Raw genomic sequence first — 25,568 nt, 5'->3', positions numbered from 1 at the left:
TAAACAAGAAAACACCGTACGTCAAATGCTAACAAACCTAAAAAAGAAGAAAAGAATAGTCTGCTACAAAGCGAGCGCCGTGGTGAAATGAGATCGAACGCCACCTGGAATTGTAATCGCCTGCTTTTTCACGTTAAGCCCATTGCCAACCCGCTCTTCTCTTCCAAGTCTCAGGTCGTTCTTCTGCTATACACAAGCCAACGCCGACCGGTAAATGAAGCAGTACAAGGGACAAGCAGATCAGAGACCGCGAGACCTCACTGGCAATTTGTGTGTTGGTGTAACGTTCCCACCAATATACCGCGCCATCGCAAATTCTCGAATGGGTCAAGCACGAAGATTTCGGTCAAGGCAAGAGCTCTCGCTCTTACCTTGACCGAAATCGGGGCCCTGCAGTAGTACTTTTCCGTGCGGGTGTGAACACGTTGAACAAGTCATACGCAACATGTAGAACGTGTGCTACACGAGGGTCGCGTCAGCGTCTCGCTGGGTCTCGTTTTTCTCATGAAATTACGAGTTCGAGCGGAACGATAACTCGGCATATGTGCTTAATCGGTGCTCTGCGTTGGCCTCATGTGGGGGACGCCGAAACTTGGGCACTCGGGCCTTGCTATCAATGAGGCGCTGTGCGAAGCAGCAGAATGAACTGAAAGACGCAATTTTTGTTCCCGCGAAAAGCGTTTGTCATGCCTGATGGTTGTCGCTACTTGTAAAAGAAAGCATTAAGGGACCTTAACGGTTATTTGAAACTTGTAGCGAGCACGCCCAGGGATCAACGCACTCAAAATAAGGCGTCCTTATACACCAGTCCAGTAATCGCTTTCTGGGAGCCAGAATTATAATCCTCTAATCCACTGGGTTGTAGATCACGTCCCGAGCATGCCCAATAGGTCACACCGGCAAAATATCGTATTGTGCGTCCACGGCCCGGAGTTGTGGGTGGGCTGATAAATTGGGAGCGTACTCACTTCCAGTCGAGATCGAGCGGCGTGTCGGTGCAGCTGGTGAGCACGACGTCAGTGGGGTCCGAGCTGCCTGTGCGCGCCGTGTAGGCCGGGTACAGGGGGTCCCCCGGGTAGCCGGCCTCGTTGAACACGCCGTAGCGTAGGTGGGCCCACTCGCGGACGAACACGCGCTCTGCGATACGCAAACAAGCGCACACAGCGCGCAGCGATTGGTCGGATGAAAAGCGTCTTCGGACACAAAAAAATATTAATAAAACAAATAAGGTGACTGTATATTGTCGACGTGAGTGGCCAGAAGCGTCCGTGTGCAATAGGCATTTCTACAATTAGCTGGACACTCACCGTGACGTCCTAGAAGCGATTAGTTCTGCTTTCAACGATGGAAAATAGGAATAATGTCAGCCTGTCGGACCATGAAATAGGTGTAACTATACTCGGCGACAACTTTCTTTGGAAATGCAGTGGAGGGTACAGGGACGCGTTCCCTCTCCCATTTCCAGCGCTGGATAAGGCTGTGCGCGGGCTCTCCTCAACTTCTACCGCATTGCCAAGAAAAGTTGTCGCCGAGTATAGGGTGTCTGGAATGCGTCTCCGACTGGTGTTTCCCGCGTCCTCAAGTTTAGTCCCACGATTTCCCCCTGATGACGTGAGTAAGGGTCGGGGAACCGCCGCCGACGACATCACGCGCGGGCCTTGTCTTCTAGGAGGCATTGGTTTCAGACGCCCTAGTTGACTTTTGGAACCATGACAGAACATCACATGACAAAACAGCACGCGACCAAATAGCACGTTACAAAACAGCACGGCGTCAAAACGGCACAGCGACTGAAGAGCACGTGCCAAAACAGCACGGCGTCAAAACGACACAGTGTAAAAACAGCACCACGACAAAACAGCACAGCGTCAGAACAGGACATTGACAATATAACTAGGGTTTGGCCTTTTCGATTTTTATTTTGAAATTCGGCGTACTTTTTTTGTTTCTAAGTCCAAACAGAAGTTTTCGGTTTATTGAGATGTATATTTGTAGACCCATAACTTTTCAGTTCTTTTCGGTTTATTGACGAAAACCAGTATACTGACAAAAATGGAATAGATTTTAAAAGCGTTTGTTTAAAATGTATAGTGAGTAAACCATGTACTGGTTTTCTTATTTGTTGCAATTTGTGGCAGCCGACGGGACCTGTTCTGCAAAACGCACTGGGGCCATATCGTGATTTGACATTATCGTCCTGTGCTTGTATTTGTACACAGGACGAACATGATCTTCACTACCTTTGCTGTCGGAGAGGAAAATATAAAAATCCAGAAATTCGCAAGCATTGCACTCAGTGTGTTTTCCCCCCATTTTCATGACTGCGAGAGGTGGTTAATTCGCGCCGACCACAGAAACGACAATAAAACAATCGTATTTATGCCCTCCTCTAGTAGACGGAAGCTAGAGCTGTTAAAAAATGTGCGTCATTTACGAACGCCCTTGAGCTTCATTGTTCAGTTAATAATTAAACTCTCTTCTTTGAAGAAAGAATTCGGCACACAAATCTTTATCAAGTACAAAAGCCCAGATTTCGTCCTGAAGACACCTGCGCCCCTGGAGCTTTTGTTGAAAGTTGAACTGATCTCGAAGACGAGATGAAAACTGCGAAAGGAAGGGGTCATACGGTCAGTAATGAGTCACCCCCCCCCCCCCCCCCACCTTCCCCACCCACCCACTCACCCCTCCAAAGTCCTCGAAAATACTGCTCTTTTTCAGTAAAAACCGAATTCGGAAAAATGAATTCGGCGTAAGTTTACCGGTTTTATTCGGTTTAAGCCGAAAACGATGAACCCTAAATATAGCGTATGGAGTTAAAAAATGCATGTGTCAAAGTAGGCACTGTAAAAGAATGGAGGGTCTAGGCCAGTTCGTCGAAAGCCAACTTGTCGACGGCCAATTTGTCGAATAGGTCAATTCGTAATAGGGCAATCCGTCGAAAGGCAAATTGTGGAAGAGGCCAACTGGTCGCCGCTTTATCAAAACCAATATATATAATTTTTGTCTTGAAAAAGTAAAGCAAATATTGCGCTATATATAGTAATGCGTAAAATCGCCGCACGATAATTGACTTTCAGTGCGGTCTTACTTGTCGAAGAGAACAACTTCTCACCACTATCATGAGAGCCAAATTAGATGCTATATTGCAGTTAGTGTTGCAGAGTTTGGTAAGCACTGAAATAGGCAATACATTTTTTTAGAACCTAGCGGCAATAAATGAATGGGTCAAGGAGGTTCGAAATTATTCGCGCAGAGAAAGGCGAAGAGCGCGCTCGAAGTTGCTACATGCGTGCTGCTTTGTCGCTGTGGTGTCTTGACGCCGTGCTGTCTTGGCACGTGCTCTTCTGTCGCTGTGCGGTTTTCACGCTGTGCTCTTTTGTTGCATGCTATTTTTGCGCTGTGCTGTTTTGACGCGTGCTGTTTTGACGCCGTGCTGTTTTGACGCCGTGCTGTTTTGACGCCGTGCAGTTTTGACGCCGTGCAGTTTTGACGCCGTGCAGTTTTGACGCCGTGCAGTTTTGACGCCGTGCAGTTTTGACGCCGTGCAGTTTTGACGCCGTGCAGTTTTGACGCCGTGCAGTTTTGACGCCGTGCAGTTTTGACGCCGTGCAGTTTTGACGCAGTGCAGTTTTGACGCCGTGCAGTTTTGACGCCGTGCAGTTTTGACGCCGTGCAGTTTTGACGCCGTGCAGTTTTGACGCCGTGCAGTTTTGACGCCGTGCAGTTTTGACGCCGCGCAGTTTTGACGCCGCGCAGTTTTGACGCCGCGCAGTTTTGACGCCGCGCAGTTTTGTCGCCGCGCAGCTTTGTCGCCGCGCAGTTTTGTCGCCGCGCAGTTTTGTCGCCGCGCAGCTTTGTCGCCGTGCAGCTTTGTCGCCGTGCAGCTTTGTCGCCGTGCAGCTTTGTCGCCGTGCAGCTTTGTCGCCGTGCAGCTTTGTCGCCGTGCAGTTTTGTCGCGTGCTGTTTTGTCGCGTGCTGTTTTGTCGCGTGCTGTTTTGTCGCGTGCTGTTTTGTCGCGTGCTGTTTTGTCGCGTGCTGTTTTGTCGCGTGCTGTTTTGTCGCGTGCTGTTTTGTCGCGTGCTGTTTTGTCGCGTGCTGTTTTGTCGCGTGCTGTTTTGTCGGGTGCTGTTTTGTCGCGTGCTGTTTTGTCGCGTGCTGTTTTGTCGCGTGCTGTTTTGTCGCGTGCTGTTTTGTCGCCGTGCAGCTTTGTCGCCGTGCAGTTTTGTCGCGTGCTGTTTTGTCGCGTGCTGTTTTGTCGCGTGCTGTTTTGTCGCGTGCTGTTTTGTCGGGTGCTGTTTTGTCGGGTGCTGTTTTGTCGCGTGCTGTTTTGTCGCGTGCTGTTTTGTCGCGTGCTGTTTTGTCGCGTGCTGTTTTGTCGCGTGCTGTTTTGTCGCGTGCTGTTTTGTCGCGTGCTGTTTTGTCGCGTGCTGTTTTGTCGCGTGCTGTTTTGTCGGGTGCTGTTTTGTCGGGTGCTGTTTTGTCGCGTGCTGTTTTGTCGCGTGCTGTTTTGTCGCGTGCTGTTTTGTCGCGTGCTGTTTTGTCGCGTGCTGTTTTGTCGCGTGCTGTTTTGTCGCGTGCTGTTTTGTCGCGTGCTGTTTTGTCGGGTGCTGTTTTGTCGCGTGCTGTTTTGTCGCGTGCTGTTTTGTCGCGTGCTGTTTTGTCGCCGTGCAGCTTTGTCGCCGTGCAGCTTTGTCGCGTGCTGTTTTGTCGCGTGCTGTTTTGTCGCGTGCTGTTTTGTCGCCGTGCAGCTTTGTCGCCGTGCAGTTTTGTCGCGTGCTGTTTTGTCGCGTGCTGTTTTGTCGCGTGCTGTTTTGTCGCGTGCTGTTTTGTCGCGTGCTGTTTTGTCGCGTGCTGTTTTGTCGCGTGCTGTTTTGTCGGGTGCTGTTTTGTCGGGTGCTGTTTTGTCGCGTGCTGTTTTGTCGCGTGCTGTTTTGTCGCGTGCTGTTTTGTCGCGTGCTGTTTTGTCGCCGTGCAGCTTTGTCGCCGTGCAGCTTTGTCGCGTGCTGTTTTGTCGCGTGCTGTTTTGTCGCGTGCTGTTTTGTCGCGTGCTGTTTTGTCGCGTGCTGTTTTGTCAGGTGCTGTTTTGTCGGGTGCTGTTTTGTCGGGTGCTGTTTTGTCGCGTGCTGTTTTGTCGCGTGCTGTTTTGTCGCGTGCTGTTTTGTCGCGTGCTGTTTTGTCGCGTGCTGTTTTGTCGCGTGCTGTCTTGTCGCGTGCTGTTTTGTCGCGTGCTGTTTTGTCGCGTGCTGTTTTGTCGCGTGCTGTTTTGTCGCGTGCTGTTTTGTCGCGTGCTGTTTTGTCGCGTGCTGTTTTGTCGGGTGCTGTTTTGTCGGGTGCTGTTTTGTCGCGTGCTGTTTTGTCGCCGTGCAGTTTTGTCGCCGTGCAGTTTTGTCGCCGTGCAGTTTTGTCGCCGTGCAGTTTTGTCGCCGTGCAGCTTTGTCGCCGTGCAGCTTTGTCGCCGTGCAGCTTTGTCGCCGTGCAGCTTTGTCGCCGTGCAGCTTTGTCGCCGTGCAGTTTTGTCGCCGTGCAGTTTTGTCGCCGTGCAGTTTTGTCGCCGTGCAGTTTTGTCGCGTGCTGTTTTGTCGCGTGCTGTTTTGTCGCGTGCTGTTTTGTCGCGTGCTGTTTTGTCGCGTGCTGTTTTGTCGCGTGCTGTTTTGTCGCGTGCTGTTTTGTCGCGTGCTGTTTTGTCGCGTGCTGTTTTGTCGCGTGCTGTTTTGTCGGGTGCTGTTTTGTCGGGTGCTGTTTTGTCGGGTGCTGTTTTGTCGGGTGCTGTTTTGTCGGGTGCTGTTTTGTCGCGTGCTGTTTTGTCGCGTGCTGTTTTGTCGCGTGCTGTTTTGTCGCGTGCTGTTTTGTCGCGTGCTGTTTTGTCGCGTGCTGTTTTGTCGCGTGCTGTTTTGTCGTGTTCCCGAGACTTTTAGACCTGGGTCTGGGCCTTACCGGGGGGTCCGTACATGGCCGCCTTGGGGCCTCCCTCGTCCACGAGGCGCAGGAAGCCCGCGCTGAGCACCAGCCTTTTGGCCTGCAGGCCGCAGCCCGCGTGCTGCACCGTGAACGGGTTGTCGCCGAAGGGGCTCCCCTGGGGCTCGAGCCGCACGTCGGCGTCGCGGTGCAGCTGCCAGCCCGTGCGCGACACGGACGGTGTCGGGGCCCGGGCCCAGGTCTCCTTGGGTCCCCAGGACTTGGGCACGAGCACGATCACCTCCTCCAGATAGGCCCGGTTGCGGCTCGACTGGAACAGGCTGATGGATGCGTTGCGGAGCAGCGCCTGCGGTGTCGGAGGACCAGGGGTGGGACGTCAAGCTCACGCTTAGAAAAAAGGCATTAAACATTCTTTTTAATGCGAAAACATTACCTATCCCATGAAGCGGAGTCGGTGCGTCTGTAACCGCGAAGGAACGCGAAAGAAATGCCTATTCTCCCGTTGGCTGAGCGAAACGGCTCCTAGATAACCACTGGTGGCCGCTTCACGAGAGCGCGCTCGGCCGCCCCTCTCGCTCCAAGCGTTCCTAGAAAAGAGGGGAGGGGCGGAGGGGCTTTCGGCTATTTTGGGCTGGCTTGCTAGAACAGCGTCTCAGCCGAGACTCGATGAAAGAAAGCACTGCAAAGGCTGGGGCTCGCGAGTGTCTTAAGACGCGGCAAGAGTTCCGCTCAGCTCATGCGCTGCCTTTGTCTGTGCTTTCCTTTCCCCCAGTCTCAGCTGAGACGCTGTTTCTAGCAAGCCGGCCCTGCTCCTCTCGGCGCCGAGGAACATGGCGCCGCCTGAGGCATCTACATCGTCCTCGGCCGCGACCTCGGCAGTAGCGAAACGGGGCCCTCCACGCCAGTACACCGCAGACGAACTAAGGGAGAGGAGGAACAACATTCATGCTTTCGCACTCACAACTCATAAGAAGTGCTTAGGTGTGCGCTGAATTTTTTTATTTTTTTTTTATTTTGTCTATTGGGTTTTTAATATTGTCGAATTTTTTATAGAGCATGAAGTTGGAGTTGGTCTTTCTTTAAAAGTACTGTTTATATTGTACAGAACAGTGCATTGATGAGGTTCACATTAATTTGATTGTTCAAGTACCCGTTTTTTTTTTCAAATAGAGAAAAAAAAGTGAACATCTCTTTAGTTGGTTTAGTCGGATGTTTATGATGGTTATACGCTTTTGAAGTAAAAAGAAAACAACAACATTGACATGGATGAAGAAAGAATAAAACAATTAAAACAGGGACAACACGACCACATCTGTCCCTGTTTTAATTGTTTTATTCTTTCTTCATCCATGACCCAAACCAACACGCTCTTCTCCCAAGCAGAACAACATTGACACACAGCATATTATAACAAGTTTAGGATCCCGGAAAGTTTCACAGGGAACGGGTGATCCATGACGAGGTAATCGCACGCAAAATAATGTGATAGTCCAGATTTCCTCCGTGAGTTTTTGTTTCAGTCATTAAATATTTCCAAAAGTTCTACTAGTTATATTTATGCATTTTCCGATTTTTACGCTTTCTTTTTACGAAATAATGTCAGCGAGATTTTGCGTCTTTTTTTAATCAGACGCGTAAAACGACGTCGATAAATGAAATCGTGATGATTTATCGTTCCGGTTTGACGACGTTCTCAACCAGGATAAATTACTGGAACTAACTTATGCTCGCGAGACGCAACAAACAACGACAACAACAACAACACGATAGTGAGACCGCTCCAGATGGTGCACCGGAAACTAACGACGTTGATCCACCTTCGTAAATCAGCGTCGTGGAGCATGTTCCTTTAACCGAAGCCATTTTTTTTTCACAAACAGCTACACCCAAAAATGAAGGGCAAAATAAATAAATAGAAATAATGGCGTCCTGAGCTGGAAGCTGAAGACTGCAGCGACGATCCTTTTCAAAACGAGCGCAATTCGAGACGACAATCTAAGTCCCACGGAACGAGTAGCTTACGCGCTGCACGCTCGCGAACATTCAAATTTGGGAAAAGATTGAAGTTTCTCGTAGACTCAGGATGTGTGTATTTTTTAAATGTTTGTTTCTTTTGAGGCTACCAACAGACGCAATTTCGGACAACGACGACGACGAGCAGTATGGCGAAAACGCACACACATGAACCTAACAAAAAAAAAAACAAAAAAAAAAACAAAACCGAAGGCCCATAGGCAAAAGAGAAGAAACCTGAGGCGGCCAACATTCGATGCAATCGGAAGAAAAAAAAAATTTTCGTAGGAGTATTGGACGGGTGGCCGTGGGGCTCGCGCCAAATATCGCTCGGCTGCATCTTTCAGGTGCGCTCCCTCGCAAGACGTGCATCTTGAAATTGGGCCTGCTGTCCGCCCTCCCTTTACCAGAATTTCCTTTTCTATCGCCTTCTCTACATTTTTCGCTTCCCTGTTATTTTCTACCAACGGGCTTTTTACGTACGAAGAGAGCGCCTGGCGAGGGGCGAAGGAACTTACTTTGGGGGAACGACGTTACTGCTGTGTTCTATGCGCCGGCACAGTGTTGTTGAGCAACCGATAGAAATTATGCATATACGCGAGCCACTAGTAGGTCAAGAAACGTAGGACACGACGAGAAGTATTACCGGTTCAGAGGCTTTACCGCTAAATTAAGCGATTTTCTTAGTGGCTAGCGGAGGAATTCTCGTTTCGCGGTTGGCGGGATTTTTTTTTAGCTCTTTCAAGTTACAGTAGTCTGTTTTCTGGCGTTCTAAAATGTTCTCCAATTTACATTTATCAGTCGTAAATAGCATAATTTCTGTGGTAAGTTAGTCATGGGGACGTTATTTTTCCTTACTCTCAACAAAATTGTTGCGAGTAAGAATAACGCTTGTGACATGATCCACTTGTGACGATACAAGTCACTCGCGACAATATCGCCACTCACTCGTGATATCGTCACTCACTTGTGACGATATCGTCTTAAGTCACTCACTATGGCACGAGTGATTGAAAGCTTGCCGAAGGTGGCTTCGAGAGCATGCACGTGTTTGAGGCCTGCCGCCTGTCGGTGTCGGTTGTTCATGTTTGTCGCTCTAGTAAGACTCAGGCCTGAGCAATGTGATTTAGGCTTTAGCGGTGTGACATCCTCTTTAAACTGTTAGGGGCTGCAGAAAACAACACCAACAAAACATCCCGAGCAACAGATGACCACCCTTCCAAACTCGCTACGGTGACTTCCCAAAGAGCCTCTGATGCTCCCCGTCCCCTTCCATCACCACGTTCTTTTTATTTATTTCCAGCATCAAAACCACACAGCACACCTACAGGGGGTTGAAACCCCGAGGCAGGGAACGGCGTTGGCGGCGTCGAACTTCCGAACGATGAGGCACGACGCTTCGTTAACGACCGCGTGCCGCCCGTCGCCCCCGGCACGGTGAGGCAAGCGACGGGGTTAATCGGCCGGCGCAGGACGCCGACAAAGGAGGCTCCGTGCCGCGGACGAGGCACGCAGACTTCATTACGGCCCACGACAGTCAACGGGCGCCTGAGCGGGTAAATATAGAGATGCCCGAAGCGCACGCCACGCTGCTGGACGGTCGCCGCAGTTGCCGCACGCATTTTGCGCGTCGTCGTCGAGCCAAGCTTCGCCCCAATTCCCCCCTTTTCCCGTTTACGCTGGCGGGTGGCCGGGGCAGCTAACGGGAGGAAGAGGAGGGAGGATCTGAACAGGTTTTGAACAGTTTGGACGCGTAGTTCTGGCCCACAAAAAAAACTTTCGAAGAGTCGAGACGGTTTAAGCGCCATAACTAGTTGTATACTTACAAAAAAAAAAAGAAAAAAAGAAAAAAAAAAAGAAAACGTACTCATAACAGTAATTCGTAGTAAAGGATAACCGTAATGCAATCAATAAACTGCACTTTCGAGTCGGCTGTGTCCAATCCCACTAGATTCTGTAAGGATGTAACGGCAAAAAAAAAACACCCTATAATATCATATAAGTGTACACAATATACCCTTCTTGAAACTCCAAGCCAAATTGGCGGTCGCCATTTCTTGGGCACGAAGCCTGGGACTGGATCCGAATCCTCGCCGAACCCCGACAGAATACTCGTTTTCAATACGTGATCCGAGTACGTGTCAAAGATTGGCGGACTCGGGTAATAAACCGGTGTGATTAGCCAGTTTGTCTACGCCACTGCTGCCACAATGCACCGAAGGAATTTTGGTCTTTCTGCGCATGGGACAACCTCGCGGGAGCTCTGCGAGTGCAGAGCAAGGAACGGCACGAGCAGTCTGGGGCACTGCCGCCTGCCAAGTTATTGCAGCATGGGGGGATGGGTGGCCAAGGGGGCTAGCGCACACCAGCTCGGAGCACGTGGAGCGAAAGCTCGCGCTGCAGAACCCAGGGATCCTGGGTTCGAGCCCCACCCCTGCCCGTTTCGATCTGGATGAGCATCGTACCGGCGTGCGGTCGTGTATCACTACTGCGTGATGCACGTTAAAGACCCCAGGCTAGCGGCTGTACCGCACTGGCTAAATTTCTCATCTACAGCTGGGAGACTCGTCGCCCCTGTGAGGCAGACCAAGTTCTAGGCTGTATAAACACACACACAACCCAATTTTTTTTATTGCAGCATCACGCACGCGCCGAACGCTTAAAGGGTCGCCGTTTTCTTCATGGTCCCCGATTTGCCTAAAAGCTTGCTAGACACACCAACAAACATCGCTGAACTAGTAACCCAAATATTTGGACAAAATAACTTTTTTTTGTGCAGTTACAGAATCTACAATTTTGGTCCTCATCGTGTTTTTCAAAGTGAAAAGCTCTACGGGCAACATTGAAAAAGTGACGTCATGGTTGGGTAGGAGTTCGCTCTTTGGGCTGTAGACTTTGTTCACGACTGATTACAAACAGTTTCATGGTGTCAAATGAATGGTTTGGAAGGTCGCTCCAGCTCCCGCGCAGCAGCACGATACAAATGCTCGGCATAGTTCATATTTAGACTGCCCGCTCGAACCGCAAGCCAGCCCACCCGTGACGTCAGGGCAATGAAAAGCGCGGGTATATTCGAATCTTCGTTTTGGCGTCATTTTCATTTGCCGATTTCACAATAACTATTCTGAATTTCGCGATACTAAATAGCATACCAAAAAGAGTAACGGACGGCGATTTCGAAAATACAGTTAGTTGGGGTTGCCCAAAATATCGCCGGAATTCCCCTTTAATGAGATCGGTGTATTGGTCTTGCAGATACTATAGACGTTTTACGTTTTCTTTCGTTCTCAGTCACGTGGGCTCCGTATCTGGTACGCGGGACGAAAAAATAATCGAACATTTCAACCTGGAATAGGCGAAAAAATATAGGTCGGGCAAAGCAAGAGTGTGTGAGAATCACGCATTTTTTTAACACTTTCTAGCGGCGTGGAAATATCAAAACGATGTTGGAACACATAGCGGAAGTGACGAAATTCAGGATGACTGCGCCCTTCTGGAAAAGGTGTATCCTGCGTTCACCCTTAAGCTACGACTAGAAGCTCCGCCTTCAGCGCGAGCTCGCTGGCTTCCGCAGTGCCTTAGTTGCGCGTGACTGCGCGTTCAGACTTGTGTTAGCAAGGGAAGAAAACTCGCCTGAAAGCGGAGGGACCTTCTAGTATCAGCTTAAGGGTGAACGGAGTATTCGCGACGAGAAGTTTGGGTATCACCAACTGGTGGAATTTTTTGACAACCCGGAATGAGGATACCTCAATTTCCTCTGCTGGTGCAAGCACCTGCAATGCCAAGCTCCTATGTAGCACGTGCACCACCCATAGTGAGATAAAGCCCCTTTATGTTTTAAACGCAGTGCAAGATGCGTCGATCCGTGAGGCACGTGCAACGTGCAGCCCTTGGTAAGATCATGGCGGCACATCGCAGCACTGAGCTAGATTTCAGACGCCATATTCTTCCCAGAAGTGGCCCGCGGCACGTGTCTCCAGCATTTCCATAACATTGAATGACGCCACTTTTCCCAGGACAGAGGGGCTTTATAGTAAGGAAAACAGCAGCGCCCCTCGCGAACTTCTCACTGCGAATAGAGCGCGCTCACTGTGGAAAAGGGACCATTTTCACCGCAGTGTTTTGTGTCTCTTATTTGATTTTTTTTAAAGGAATACCGTCACCGGGTTAGCTAAAATTGGGACCCTGTCTATGATTTCATTAGTTCGCACTATTTCAAAAACTTAGTAGTTAGTTGTTTAGACAGCAGGAGTTTAGTCTAACACTGTATGGAGACCCATTGTCACCCACTGTGGATAAAATATTTAGCCAATGCAGTACGGCTGCTAGTCTGTGGTCTTTTAACGAGCATAACGCAGTACTGATACACGACCGAAAGTCGGTATTGTGCTCATCCACGTCAAAACGGGAAGGGGTGGGGATTGAACACAATATCCCTGGGTCGTTTGTGACACTATTTGCGATCCTTTATGAGAGTACAGTGACAATGGAAACGACAACGCTGAGGCAGTGGCGCGCAACACCATCGCTTGCTAGGCCCAAGCGCACCACCCTGCCGCCTTAACATTATTCCTTATTTGCACTTTGTAAACATATCCCAGACCATTTTGTTGGCCCCATGTCTTCGTAACAGTGCTCAACTTCTGTGCTGCACAGAGCTTCATATATACTGTATTGTTCTAGACCGTTGTCTAGAGACGCGTCAGTAGCGTGGACGGGAGTTTATTTTTTTATTTATTGTGACCCAGAGCCACGCGGAAAGTATGGGCTGTTTGCATTGTAAGAGACAGCCACGCATCTCTATACTCTGTTTCACCTTATGATGTACCGCAGGAAAGGCTACAAGCGCGAGCTCCTTGCTCTAGGGCACATCTCGGCAGCACAAGTTCTCGTGCATCAAGAGCAGCTCCCAACGCTATGAGCTCGCGCTTCTAGCCTTCTCTGCGGTACAACATAAGGTGAAAGGGAGTATAGTAACTCACAGAGTGAAAACAGCAGGGCGTGTCTCGAACGCCCGTCCTCCAGCACGCGCTGCATGCCTTCCGCCATAGCCTCCTCTATACTGACAAAGGCTTATAGAACTCCACTAGAAGCGGCAGCCGAAATTGAAAAGGTAGAGCGACAGACAACAGATGAGAGGATAGCCATGTGACGGGCGCCCCGCTGCGGCGGGACGCCGAAACACACTTCTGTGGAATGGAATGTCCGCTCTTGGTTCTGGCGTTCCTCGCGCTACCACTTATTTTCTCGTCGGGTTTGAAAACCATGTTTCGGGTCCTCGCCGCTGCAAATGCTGTGCGCTGAGGTCCAGGTTCCCCGAGAAATGCTCTTTGCTACCATATTCTCGCGCTCCAAATCTGCGACCGGGGACTCTATGGCTCCGTCGTCGAACTGCCAGTCTTTGAGAGTATACACGATTGCAAGCTGGGCGACTGGCCGCCGCCATGTCTCTGCTTGAGCAGGCACGCCCGTGCGATTACGAGCTTGCCAAAGCTACGTTCACCTGCGCGTTGCACGCGCTTGCACGCATGGGGCACCACTTGTGGCGCCATGCTTGCAATTGTCTATAGGGAAGGCTATGCTTCCGCATTTCTTTGGCTGTCCACGCGAGCTCGAGGTGCGCCAGACGTCGAAGCGTTGTTAACGTACGTAGCTCACGCTCGATCGAGGCGGCACAAATGAAGCTCCTTTCCAGCCGTTTACACCTTGTCAGGTACCATAAACTACTATTGTAGTACACTAAAAAGTCTGGGACTATTAGCGGCAAGATGTTTCAGTGGCGCCCTCGTTCGGTTACCTTTCGTGACGTCATTACCTTGCGAACAACGAACTAGATGGTGTTTGTAATAAGCATTCTGGAAGCCTGAAATTATAGCGGTCTCAAAGCAACACTGCCGACACCGTCAAAATTGAAGTTCTTACATTACTCTTATTTTCGCCGATGAGAGATCCTTTGTGACGTCATAGTCACCATTCGGCCAATTCTGGTGGGCCGACCACAGCGACACTTTCGATCGCTCACGTCGCCAATAGACATTTCCGACCATGGTGTCTCACTGGTTCCCCATGCTAGCAAGCATGTGCAGCGTGCGCGTGAACGTAGCATTGGCAAGCAATTGTGAATACACGCACTTGCCAGCACGCGCAGAGGCATGGTGGCGGTCAGATGCCCTGCTTGCAATCGTCACTTACAAAAAAAAAAAGGGCTTCTGGCCGGTGCCATTTTCAAAGCTCGTGAGTCTGCCTCGTGATTTGCTCGCCTTGTGAAGCAATGACCATGCGCGTGCTGGGCTGTGGAGATCGCACTCTGGGCTGTGGATTTGTATATAATGAGATCGTTTAGAATCTCTTGGATTTGAAGGTAGATCCACCGCGCAACCTACAGAACGTTGAAGCTGCGCGTCCCAGAACTGTAACGTCGCGCCGTAGAATTCTCTTTGCTCCAAGCTCGGGTAAAATTTAGCATAGTTTTTCTACTCAGTACGATGTGCATGAACGTCGTATATTGTGACCACCACAGAAGAAAACATCAGCGCTTTTTCCAACTTAACGGCGGCAGTAGATGCTATGCAGTATTTAGAACCGGTAGTTCTAATGAGGAATTTCGATTTTCTTCCATTTATATTTTCTAGTCGGCTAAAATTTCTCAGTCCAACTGCTTCGTGCAATAAAACATGACGACGAAGGGCATAAAATAAACTAGTAAAGTGTGGATGGAATTCCCACTTATGGCACGAGCAGTCACGTGCAACGTAAGTTGCGGGTCAGTCAATAACTCACAGGATGCTTCCACCAAATGTAAAAGTAGGCACACGCCCGCGGTTGCGCATTCGCATAAATTCGCGTGCGTGCACGGGGGTTCCAAAATTGACCCATACGCCTGCGCTGTGCACATAACCATTAGCTGACGTACTACGAATAAATGCACTTATGCCGGGCACAATATCCGTAACATGGATACTAACAAAATTACACTACCCATCACGGATACTACCAGAATTGTTTTACTAAAAATTTAGCGGAGACAGACTGAAAAGTTGTCGGGCTCCAGTCGTTTCCTGCGCAGCGGGGAAAAAGCGCCACTAAAATTAGTAATGGGGAAAGTCCACTTACAATACAGAACGGCAAAAACAAGAAATAATTACAATACCGACCGTTTTAATAAAAAAAAACGAAAATAAATTCATACAAAATAAAGAACAACACCCTGGAGGTCTAACTAGTTCATATGGCCCCCGCCCTTTTCGTCTGTGCCTTTTTTGTTTTATAGCTGCAGGTCCTTAAGTTTTCTTGGCGAAACAAATCAACTAAAAAGAAACTTGTCTTAAGTTAAGTTTATTAAAGAAAAAGGAGAGAAACAAAAAAGAAAAACACGTCGGGTCAACATGCAAAGGGTAGAAGGAGTAATTCTAGAACCCGATAATTGATTTTTAACCTATCGGGCGTACTCTTAATATAATCAAAATGGAAAGTCCGTTTAGCAGGAAACCGAGGGAAAATAAACTGGGAGCCCGGAACAAAAGCAAACCAAAGGTTCTAACGAAGCGTGGAAATAAAATACGAACCCAGGCAGAGTCGGATAAAGCCGTACTCCTGAGTTCAAGAAGCGTGCCCAAACGGCGCTGACGTTAGCAGAAAGGAACGAGGTTTGAATCTTCAGAAGACAAAATAAGGTCGAGTCGACGACCGAAAGACAAGGGCTGGGGGTAAACGCGAGAATAAAATTAATCGCGAAGAAAAAAACAGTCGTTAGAATTTCTTGAGTAATTGGATTCGCACTTCGAACGCGGGTATGGCTTCCTGGTTGGTCCGTGCCGACAAATCCTGCCTGTACAGAAAAAAATGAATACAAATAGTTTGCACAGACAGCGTGGGCTTACAGCACAAACTTTTTAGCCACACAAATAAAATTGTTAATGTACAAGTCTACGGAACTTTTTTGTTTAGACATGTCGTGTTGCTTCTGGCTAGTGGTTATATGTATGTATTGAATCCTGTGGTACGTATGAGTATTTTTTGTTTCGGTTAGCTGTTACTCGGTCAATATTACTACGTGCGGTCATTTTTTATAATGCATACAATTTAGACTACACAGGATGCTTTATTTTAATACAAACAAATTCATAAAAACAAATCCGTTAAATTCGCAAAAGGCTAGCAGTACGAAAAAGCAGATCCTTTCATTGTTCAGTTCTTTTGTTTTTATTTTTTTATTAATCATTAAATAACATCATGTCCGTTGGTATTTTCAAATAGTGACGCTTTTATTCGGATTCTTTTGTTATGCTGCTGTACTGTAAAAACTGTACAGGCGTATGGGGCCTAGTCAGGCGACGTTGGTCGCTTTTTGCCCCATCCTTCGAAACGTTTGTCTAACATTCTAAATAAAAAAAATTTCAAATTTTTTTCTAAATTTTGAATTTGTTTGTGTTTTTAGACCGCCAGCGTGGTGTTTGTCGCACGAGTGAAAAGTTAGCGCGCCCGCGAGCTTCCCAGCACGAGTGAAAAAGTTAGCGCGCCCGCCAGCTTACCACGTGCTTCAAGCCTTACAGAAACAAAACAAATTTAGGTTTGCCATGAGCTCAGCAAGTTTCTAATTGAAGCTATCTTTATTTTCAACAATTAAAAGTTAATTCACAAGTTATAGATAATTATACGAGTTTTCATAAGGATTAGCGTCGTATATTATGTCTTCCAGACCCTATAACTCACCTGCACAAACCGCATTATTCTACCTTTCACGGATTAAACACCATGTGTACGTATAACGATTTCCTCTGAAAGTTTCAGCGAAGACCTTTATAAATAAAAAAAAAAATGACTGACAAATACAAAAAAAGAAGAAAAACCTTCAGGAAACAAATTGCTTACCATGACGCGCGTCAGAGATTGAAAAACTACACTAACAAGTTAAATGTTTTTCTAATATCTACTAATCAACTTCCTAATTAGTAAAGATAAACCCCATGTGGTTCCAACTTCCAAACTAAACCTGCTGAGCATCATTACAAACGCGAAATCAACCAAGTTTTGAATTTTATAACTGCGAATAAAACAACTGAGGGCGTTATAAAAGAAGATCCCTCAATTCGGATGCATTTTTAGGTTTCTGTAGCCTATCGGAGCGCGTATTTGCGCCAGCGGTCCTGCCCTCTGGTGGCCGAGGCACACAAGGCACGTGCGCCATACTTCCTTCCATTCCACCAAAATGCGAGGTGGCAGCTTCGCGCCTCGACCACGCGGGGACAGGACTTCTGGCGCAAAGTGCGCTCAGGCGGGACACCGAAACCGAGAAATGCATCCAGATTGAGTGTATTTTTTGGAACGCCGTGAAATACTGCAGCTGCCCGATATCTTTATAAAATGAGTTGATTTAGGTTTTTAGCGTGAAACGTCTTTAGCAGGGGTCAGGCTGACCCGCCGCGGGGGGGGGGGGGGGGGGGGGCAAACTTTTGTCTAGAGCATGGGTGGCCAGGCTGACCCGGCCTAAGAGCCGCCAAGAAAACCACGGAACCACGAACCACGCAAATTTTTGTTTCAAGCAATAAAAGAAGCTCGAACTATACTTCCAGTCTATCCAAGTCAAAAGCAGTCCAACTGTAGGTACGGTATCAGTAGCAAAAGACCACCAAACCGCAATCAGTCTTTCAATTTAAAACGCGCTCCATTTGTCTTCTTGGGGAAGTGCTCGTGTGACCGGCAGGGAGGCGGGAAAGGGGGGTGGGAGAGGGTGGGGGAGGGAGCCGCGAGCCGTAACACGCGAAGAGCCGCACGTGGCTCGCGAGTCACAGCTTGGCTACTCCTGGTCTAGAGCTATAAAGGTAACTTGAACTACTTTCAATCTATCCGAGTCAAAAGCAGTCTGTACGTAAGGTAGTAGTAGCAAAAGACTACCGAACCGCAACCTGTCTTTCGATTTAAAACGCATTCCATTTTTCTTTTTGGGGGAATGCTCGTGTGACCGGGAGGGAGCCTGGAAGTAGGGGGGGGGGGGGGGTGAGCCGTGAGGCGCAGCTTCGCCACCCCTGGTCTCTAGGCTTTCGGGTGAAGTGAAGCCTCAAATAGCGTAACTCCGAATTTACCCTCTAAATTTAGGGAGGGGGGGGATGACGTCACATGACTGTCACGTGACCTATACACAAATTCAGTTTCCCCGCTAAATTGAGGGGAAACATTGCCGTCACTTGACACGATGGTACGTGACGTTTAGTAAAATTCAGTTTGTCCGCTAGATCTAGCGGGAAAGTGACGTCACGTGACCTACAGATAAATTCAGTTTTCCGCTACCCGTCCTGCCCCATACTCTGTGGCCACAGGCCAACCCGACGGGGAAAGTGAATGGGTGAATGGGGTGGAGAGGAGTCAATGGGGTAAAGAGGAGTGGAGAGATCTGGAGGCACAGCTCGAGAGGAAATGCTGGGAGGTTACTTGCGCTAAACCAAAAACGTTCCACGTAGCAACAGAATTGCAGGGCAATTTGCGATACATTATTATATATGGTGTTGAGAAAGTATCGAATATAAGCTATATGTTAATTACTCAGTAAACTGAAGTTTAGCTAATTTTAATGTTTTTGGTTGTTTTCAATACCGAGCGTTCGCCGTAGCTGCCACCTTGGACCCGGAAATAATTAATTGTTTAACTCAACCTCTTTGTTTTTAGCGATTTCTGAAAATATTCGCTAAAACACCCAGTAATGTACCGCGTGGTATAGGCACACCAAGGACCTCTGTTTTGTTTTTCTACTGTCAGCGGCACGCCACAAATCTTTTTTTTTTTTCATCGTTGTACTTGCTGATTGGGTATGCAGTGCCCTAATAGATAACTTAAATGAAAAAATATGGATGCAAACGTCCGCCTTTTTTGTGTCATAACGATAATAATCCCCGGAGAAGGGGAACAAGGGGTACAAAGACAAACACCAATCTCCAAACATAGCTAGGTTACTGGAGCGCGACTGAACCAGTCACCTAGCTGTGTTTGGAGATTGGTGTTTGTCCTTTGTCGCCCTTGTTCCCCTTCTCCAGGGATTATTATCATTATTCTCGTCCAGCTCGCTTGCATTATCATCATAACCTTTCGTTGCGTTTAGGGCTGTATACACTGAAGCGTGAGGGCTTCCCCGCGCAAGGAGTCAGCGTGCGGGAAAGCGCGCTTTCCGGTATAGGTCATTGGAAATTTCCGTGTGTTTCTGGGGTTCCAGTCGTAAGGCCTGTTCACATACTTGCAACTTCTTAGGACCGTAGAGGCTAAAACCCTCTTGAAAGCCTTTCGTGACGGCTTACGACCTGCTCCGAAGCAGAGCAGCAGGCCGTAAGCGGCGACAATAGATTTAGGAACCGGTCGTTTCGAAGTCGGTCGCAGTCAAACGCAAATGTAGGAACAGGCCTCAGAGCAAGTCCAACATCTGAAGTGTTCCTTATTGCGGGTAGGAAGCAAAACAAAGGCAGCTAGCTTCAGGCCTACCCACTAATCATTCGAATCAGAGTTCGGCGCTCTGAGGTGCCCGCGTACTCTCGTCTCCTGATCTCCCTCCCTTTCTCGGCGCAGAGATACAACGGCAATGTATCACACTAGACGTCAGCGATATCCCTCGCCAAAAATGAATCTTTAAACGAGTAACGACGCCCTCGAATGCGCTCTTTGAAACGTAGAGCTTGACTGATCACTCAGTTAAGCATTCGTTGTATCTCACAGAGCCTTAAATTTAAACACCAGTTGAGTTATAAAAAAAAATACATTTTAAAAAAATAATGAAAAAAAAGGCTCCAACTGGGACGATGAGAAGGACAGCTTCCCATGTCAAGAGGCAAGGTTTAAAGCGAGGCTCCAAATGCTCCTCCCGCCAATGGAGATTCGGTCACTTCGCAAGCAGTTGTCATTTTCGAAGCGTTTTCAGAATTTACGAGCTCTAGCGTCGAGTGCTCGCAAAATAATATTCGGGTTTTCTAAATAAATAAAACACAATCGAAGAAGTGGGAGGGAGATAAGGGAACCGTTTTGTGCCGAGTCTGGTCGTAGGCGTTGAGCGCCCCAATCCACAGGACCGGATGCATAAAGACGCCTCTGCCAAAACGCGGGAAATGCGATGGTTGCGCGCCCGAGCGTTTTTTTTTTTTTTTTTTTTTTTTTTTGAGCACTGAATTTAAGTTGGGGAGAAAGCGGCGTCCAATTGGAAGCTGCGGAAGGCCCTTTTCACTCGCGTAAATTCGGCGATACACCATTTGTAGAGTACAAGTCTCCTTTAAATATGCACAAAATTGAGCAAGCTTTTTTTTTAACTTTTTTGAGAAAAACTGATAGTTTATTGAGAAAGGGGAATGCCTTACACAAAAATAAAAACAGCTGGGATTTTTTTTTCTTTTCGTAAGTCTCTTTTCGCGAACGAATTCTGTCATGCATCAAAAATGCAGCGGCGGTGGAAGGGCCAAAAAAACATTAAAAAAGAAAGGAAAACAAAAAAAGCAAAATTGGTTGACCAAGCAGCCGTATTCATTCATTTTTCAAGGCTGTGAGAGGAAGTCGACTTCTACGATGGCCCAACAAGAACAGAAAATAAAGATTTTTGTTCTAAAGATTTCAGGTGAATAACGAAATCAAAGAAACAAGCAACAAAAGAAAAGAGTGGGGTCCAGGAACAATATTTCCGAAATCTTCCACGAAAGCTGCTCGCAAAGCAAATGGTTGCACCCACGCCACTCCGCCACAATCGCGAAGAAACTAAAAGACACGAACAATATACAAGGTAAAGGCGTATGACGACGAGTCACTAAATATTTAGCGAGACTTCATGGCCATATTTGAGAAGTACCGGCTTCTAGCCGCATACGTGCTGTTCCTGGTGCAAGGCTGGGCCATCGCTCGCGCCGCTGGATGCCTATTTGAAGATGGGTGAAGGCAAACAAACGGATCTTGGCCGCGCGTGGGCTTCCGGTTTTCGACGAAATAAATAGTGCTGCTTCATCGAAGACAGTTGGAAACGGAAACGGCAGTTTAAAAAGGAAGAAAAGGAAACGCAGCGACACACACACACAAAAAAGCGGAGTTGACAACAAAATAATACATGATGGATGCACAGCGGGAAAGGACAAGCCGAAACTTTCCAGAATCAATTTTTCACGTACACAGTGTTTACAGGGAGGATTGCCCGCCGGATTTAGGAAAAGGCGAAAATCGGAATAAACGAGTTGAAAGACGTAGGGGAAATAAATCACATTAAATTCCGTCCAAACTGGGTTTTTAAAGGCACCCTCGGCACCTCGCAGGGCGGAGGCAGGGGAGGAGTCATAAATGGATGGTCTCCCAATTGATGTGCCGAGCAAGCGCGCGTGCCCGCCCGCGTTAGTTAGCATAAATTGACCCAAAATATAGTCGCCGAAAAGACCGACTCGAAACCTATAGCTCAGACATTCATCTACCCCCGATCTCCTGGATTTTGCGAGGAAGCGCTTGGTTTCGACGTATTCCCGCTTTCGTTTCAGCCCCTTGATATGCCCCGATAACTTTGCAAGGACACATAAAAGAACTGCTCCGAGAAACGATTCTTATTTTTGCGTTTTCTTTAACTTGGGCTCTTTGATATTCCTCGCTTAAGAAACTTTCGTAGATTTTTTTGGACTCTAAAACCATCACGCGACGAAACTTGTAACTATGCTTAGACACAAGCGGAAGCGGTAGAAGCGTATCAGAGTCCCGCAGGTGAAAAAGAAAGCGTGAAATAAAGACAACGAAGTTAAATAATATTAAAAAGAAGGGAGAGCCAGTCTCCATCTATTCGTCTAAAACGTTCTTAAAGGTTCACGACACAACTGTTATCTCCTTCCGCTCTTCTGCGTTATCTTAACAATATTCTACTTTAAATGTCTGCGGTTGCATAACGTTAGGAAAAAACGATACCAACGATGACATAGACGTTGAAAAGAAGAAAAAAAAAGAAACAAAGGCGACCCTGGCAGTAGGGAAAAGATAAATTCTTTGAATCTTCTGCCATTCTTGCGGTCGGTTGCGTTCATTCGCAAACCCTGAAGAAAAAGGAAGAGAGAGATAAAGAAAGAGAGAAAGAGAGAGAGAATAGATTGAGGGGACGAGAAAGAGAGGAGGTAAAGAGAGATAGAAGAAAAGAGAGAAGATGAAACAGAGAGAGAAATAGGACGAGAAAAAGAGAGAGAAAGAGATAGAAAGAGTCCTGAAGTGAAAGCGACACACGAAGAGGAAGAAATATAAAGTTCAAGAAAGAAATATAAAGAGTGCCAAAGAGAGAAGGAAAGAGAGAAAGAAAGACAGAGAGAGAGAGAGAGAAAGAAAAGAGAATGAAGGGGATACTTTCTATTTCAACCCTTCGGTCTCCGGATGCTTAAGCGCCCGAGAAGAACTCGGCACCCGTTTCCAGAAGCTCAGGTGTTAGCCCTCATTCGCTTCTTTCGCCTGTGCATGATTCAATTTACCATTTAAAATTGCCCGAACTCAATAAAAAATTATTTGTGATTTCATAATAATCCGTCAGTATAGCCTGTGCCGTGGCAGTGGGAAATTAAAACTAGCGAAATCTTCACGAGAACATAAGAATTCGAGAAGAAAGTTGTGGCGGCGGCAGTTTGAATGTAAGCGAAAATGCGAACTTCTCTATCTAGTGGCTGCATTTTATCGCGAGCCTTACTTTATTACGGAAGTGTACTCTATACGGTCTTACAGCCTCGTGTTTACTATATGTTATTAGTGTTTCACGTACCACCATTTTTAAAACTTTTAACCTAATCAATCATTGGTTGTGCTTTCTGCCGCATAGATGCTGTCGCGCCAAAAAGAAAGTTCAAGCGGCAACAAATTAGGATATAAAAAAAACCCCAAAGAAATACTGTAAAGACGTATTACCGTAATTAAGAGATTTATGAAATGAAAAAAGCAAAACACGAAAATTAAACGAACAAATAAAAAAAAAAGAGTTAAAATCTAAAATGCAAGCTCGCGGTGCGCACCGCTGCAGAGAGTTTCGGAGTAAATGGCATTTTAATAATTGATTTTTCGACAAATGACAGTTTGGAAGCGTTGTAGCTGCGCAGCCTGTAGCGAGATCGAAGTTTGAGAAAAGAGTGGTATGGGGGAGTTGTGGAACTTTGGGAAGATTAGTTTAATGAAGCGGGTGCAGACGTCTGGAAAGAGACTTTTGTGCCTTTTTGTTTTTGAAATTTGTTTTTGCGGTTTTGGCTTTGCTACTGCGGCGTCGATAGGAACACACAAAAAAAAAATCTGGCTTACTGAATCATCAATTTGGTGTCTCACGTACCAAGCAGGGACGAAGCCGATAAAGATTTAAGCAAGCAAGTTTCTTTTTTTTTATTTTTTTTAGTAGTTGCCTTAAATCGAGTCTCTATCAAAGCAAAGCGGGAAGAGTCACCCTGTAATTTAGAGTACAGTGTTCTTTTCGCCAGCGCTCGCACGCGAACGGTGGAGTGGACGAGTTTCGCTAGCTATTGTACAAACTTTCGCCATTGTTACAGTGATGAGCACTTTGCAGAAAAAAAGAATCCGAGGACACCTAAGCACTTATGAGTTGTGAATACGAAAGCATGAATGTCGTTCTACCCTTCCTTAGTGCATCATCGGTGTACTGGCGTGGAAGGCCACGTCGCGCTACTGCCGAGGTCGCGGCCGGCGGCCGAGCGCGCGCCCTCGTAAAGCGGCCACAGCCCCTATCTAGGAGCCGTTTTGCTCAGCCAATAGGAGAATGGGCATTTCTTTCGCGTTTTTCTGCGTTTACAGATGCCGCCGGTTCAGCTCAGGAGAGAGTGAATGCTTTCACACTAAAAGCTATTTGTACGTTGTGAACATTTATATGGCTAGAGTTTCATCTCATAACCAATGTGAACCAATCAAAACAAATCTGGTTTGGCATCCCATTTTTTATAACAAATTGTGGTTGGTTCAACACGAGGGCTCGGGCAAATATCTTAAGGTCAGCTTAGTCTATACTTAGTTTCACCCTAAGTCCAGACGCAGTTGTCGCTACGAGCTGATGGGATCAATGGGCGAGCGTCAAAAGCGCACCATCATGATGTTCGTCAAGATTCTCTTCGTGTTCAATCGCTGCTGAATCAATCTCAATCGTAAACAGAAAATGCCTCGTGATTTCTTTTAACGCTGCTTGATGGATCCCATTACTTCGTGGAGTGGGTTGCGTCTGGACTGAAGCTGAAACGAAGTATTGTGGTGGTTGTATAGTCAGTTGCTTCATTAGTGGGGTGGGGAGGGCGGAGTTTTTTTTGTCGTGGTCAAAGAGAACATAAGGTTGTCGACTTCAAAGAAATCATCCCGCCCCCCCCCCCTTTATATATATATATATATATATATATATATATATATATATATATATATATATATATATATATATATATATAGAGAGAGAGAGAGAGAGAGAGAGAGAAATAAAACAGCAAGAACAACAAGTCTTTAAAGGCTGTAGTATAATCTTGTCCAGACTAGTCCACGATCACTCTGCAGACAAAGACATACCACAATGAAAATTGTAAAACGTAACACAGATATTTGAAACAACGATGGAGAGATGCTTTGCACTGCATCACATTACAGAGGTCATATTCAGTTTCAAGCGATGGACAAGCTTCACTAGACTTTCGCTTGAAACTGAGTGATACTTTTATGTGTCAGCGCTATGCAAGAATGACGCAGTCTTCGGGTTTCCACCATACCTTCGGGGTCAGATTACGAGAGTTTCTTTGGTATTGAAACCGCCGAAACCGGAGAACATTTTCTTGGGATGCGATACCGAAGACCTCCTTTGAACAATCGCATCGTAAGAAAAAAAAAAAAAAAAAAAGAGAAAAAAAGATAGGGTTTTAATTTTTCACTAAAGCCGACAGCTAATGCTTCAAAGACAGAATGTTCAATTTGTTTCTCATACGAATCAAACGGGTTGCAAATCCTGCGACGCAGTGGTGCCAGAGAAAGCAGCTACTCCTTTTATCGACAAGCTTTCGGAGAAGAGAGCTCGCAAAAACCCGCCTAGACAAAAGTTCGTAAAAAAATATAAAAAAAAGGCAACACACATACGCAGACGCATGCAGGCACACACGCATACGCACACAGAGAGACAAAATAAAGTAAAACGAAGCTTTCCAGAAGATCGCATTCCTCCAACGTCTAGCTTAGGAAAAGATGATTACGGGTAGAACGCCTAGAGACATTTGCAGCTTACGACGCTTGGGAAACGTTAAATCTCGTCATTCAAAACTTCTCCTAAAAAAAAAAAAAATAGGGAATAAATCTATGATGCGTGTCTATGGAAATGCGCTACGCTTCTCAAAAAATAAAATCGAATGGATTAAAAATATAGTTATAAAAAGGAAGGGATTAAGTTTTGCCTAGATATCAGCTTAGCGTTTATTTCTTTTGCTATTTTTATGTTACTATGTGAGGCCGAGGCGTGTTTCAGTAAGACCACCTAGCATAACCAAAGCCTCCGCATCGCCTCCTCTCCCTTCATGAACCGTCATGAGAGTCGGATTGCGCTAACTCGGCTATTGGACCCGAGTCCGACCTTCGACGCGCTGATTGAACACGAGCCCCGGCCGAACACTGACGCTGCACTCGTGGCCAATCCCAGGCCTCGATCGATCTGACTG

General features: G+C 47.1%; 1 protein-coding gene across 1 annotated transcript in view; it reads right to left on the bottom strand.

The window, feature by feature from the left end:
* Positions 1 to 964: 964 nt before the first annotated feature.
* LOC121832994 (calcium-activated chloride channel regulator 1-like) overlaps positions 965 to 25,568 on the bottom strand; it is a 340,038-nt gene continuing 315,434 nt past the window's right edge. The window contains exons 3-4 of the mRNA XM_042291349.1: positions 5,935 to 6,262; positions 965 to 1,137 (exon numbers count right to left, since the gene is read on the bottom strand). Of these exons, the coding sequence (XP_042147283.1) occupies positions 965 to 1,137; positions 5,935 to 6,262 (501 nt within the window). The remainder of the gene's footprint in view (positions 1,138 to 5,934; positions 6,263 to 25,568) is intronic.

Source organism: Ixodes scapularis, unplaced genomic scaffold (assembly GCF_016920785.2).
Source record: "Ixodes scapularis isolate PalLabHiFi unplaced genomic scaffold, ASM1692078v2 PGA_scaffold2__306_contigs__length_199485367, whole genome shotgun sequence".
In the NCBI taxonomy this organism is placed as follows: domain Eukaryota; kingdom Metazoa; phylum Arthropoda; class Arachnida; order Ixodida; family Ixodidae; genus Ixodes; species Ixodes scapularis.
The sequence above is the reverse complement of the archived record's forward strand: the minus strand, read 5'-3'. Positions and strand labels throughout refer to the sequence as shown.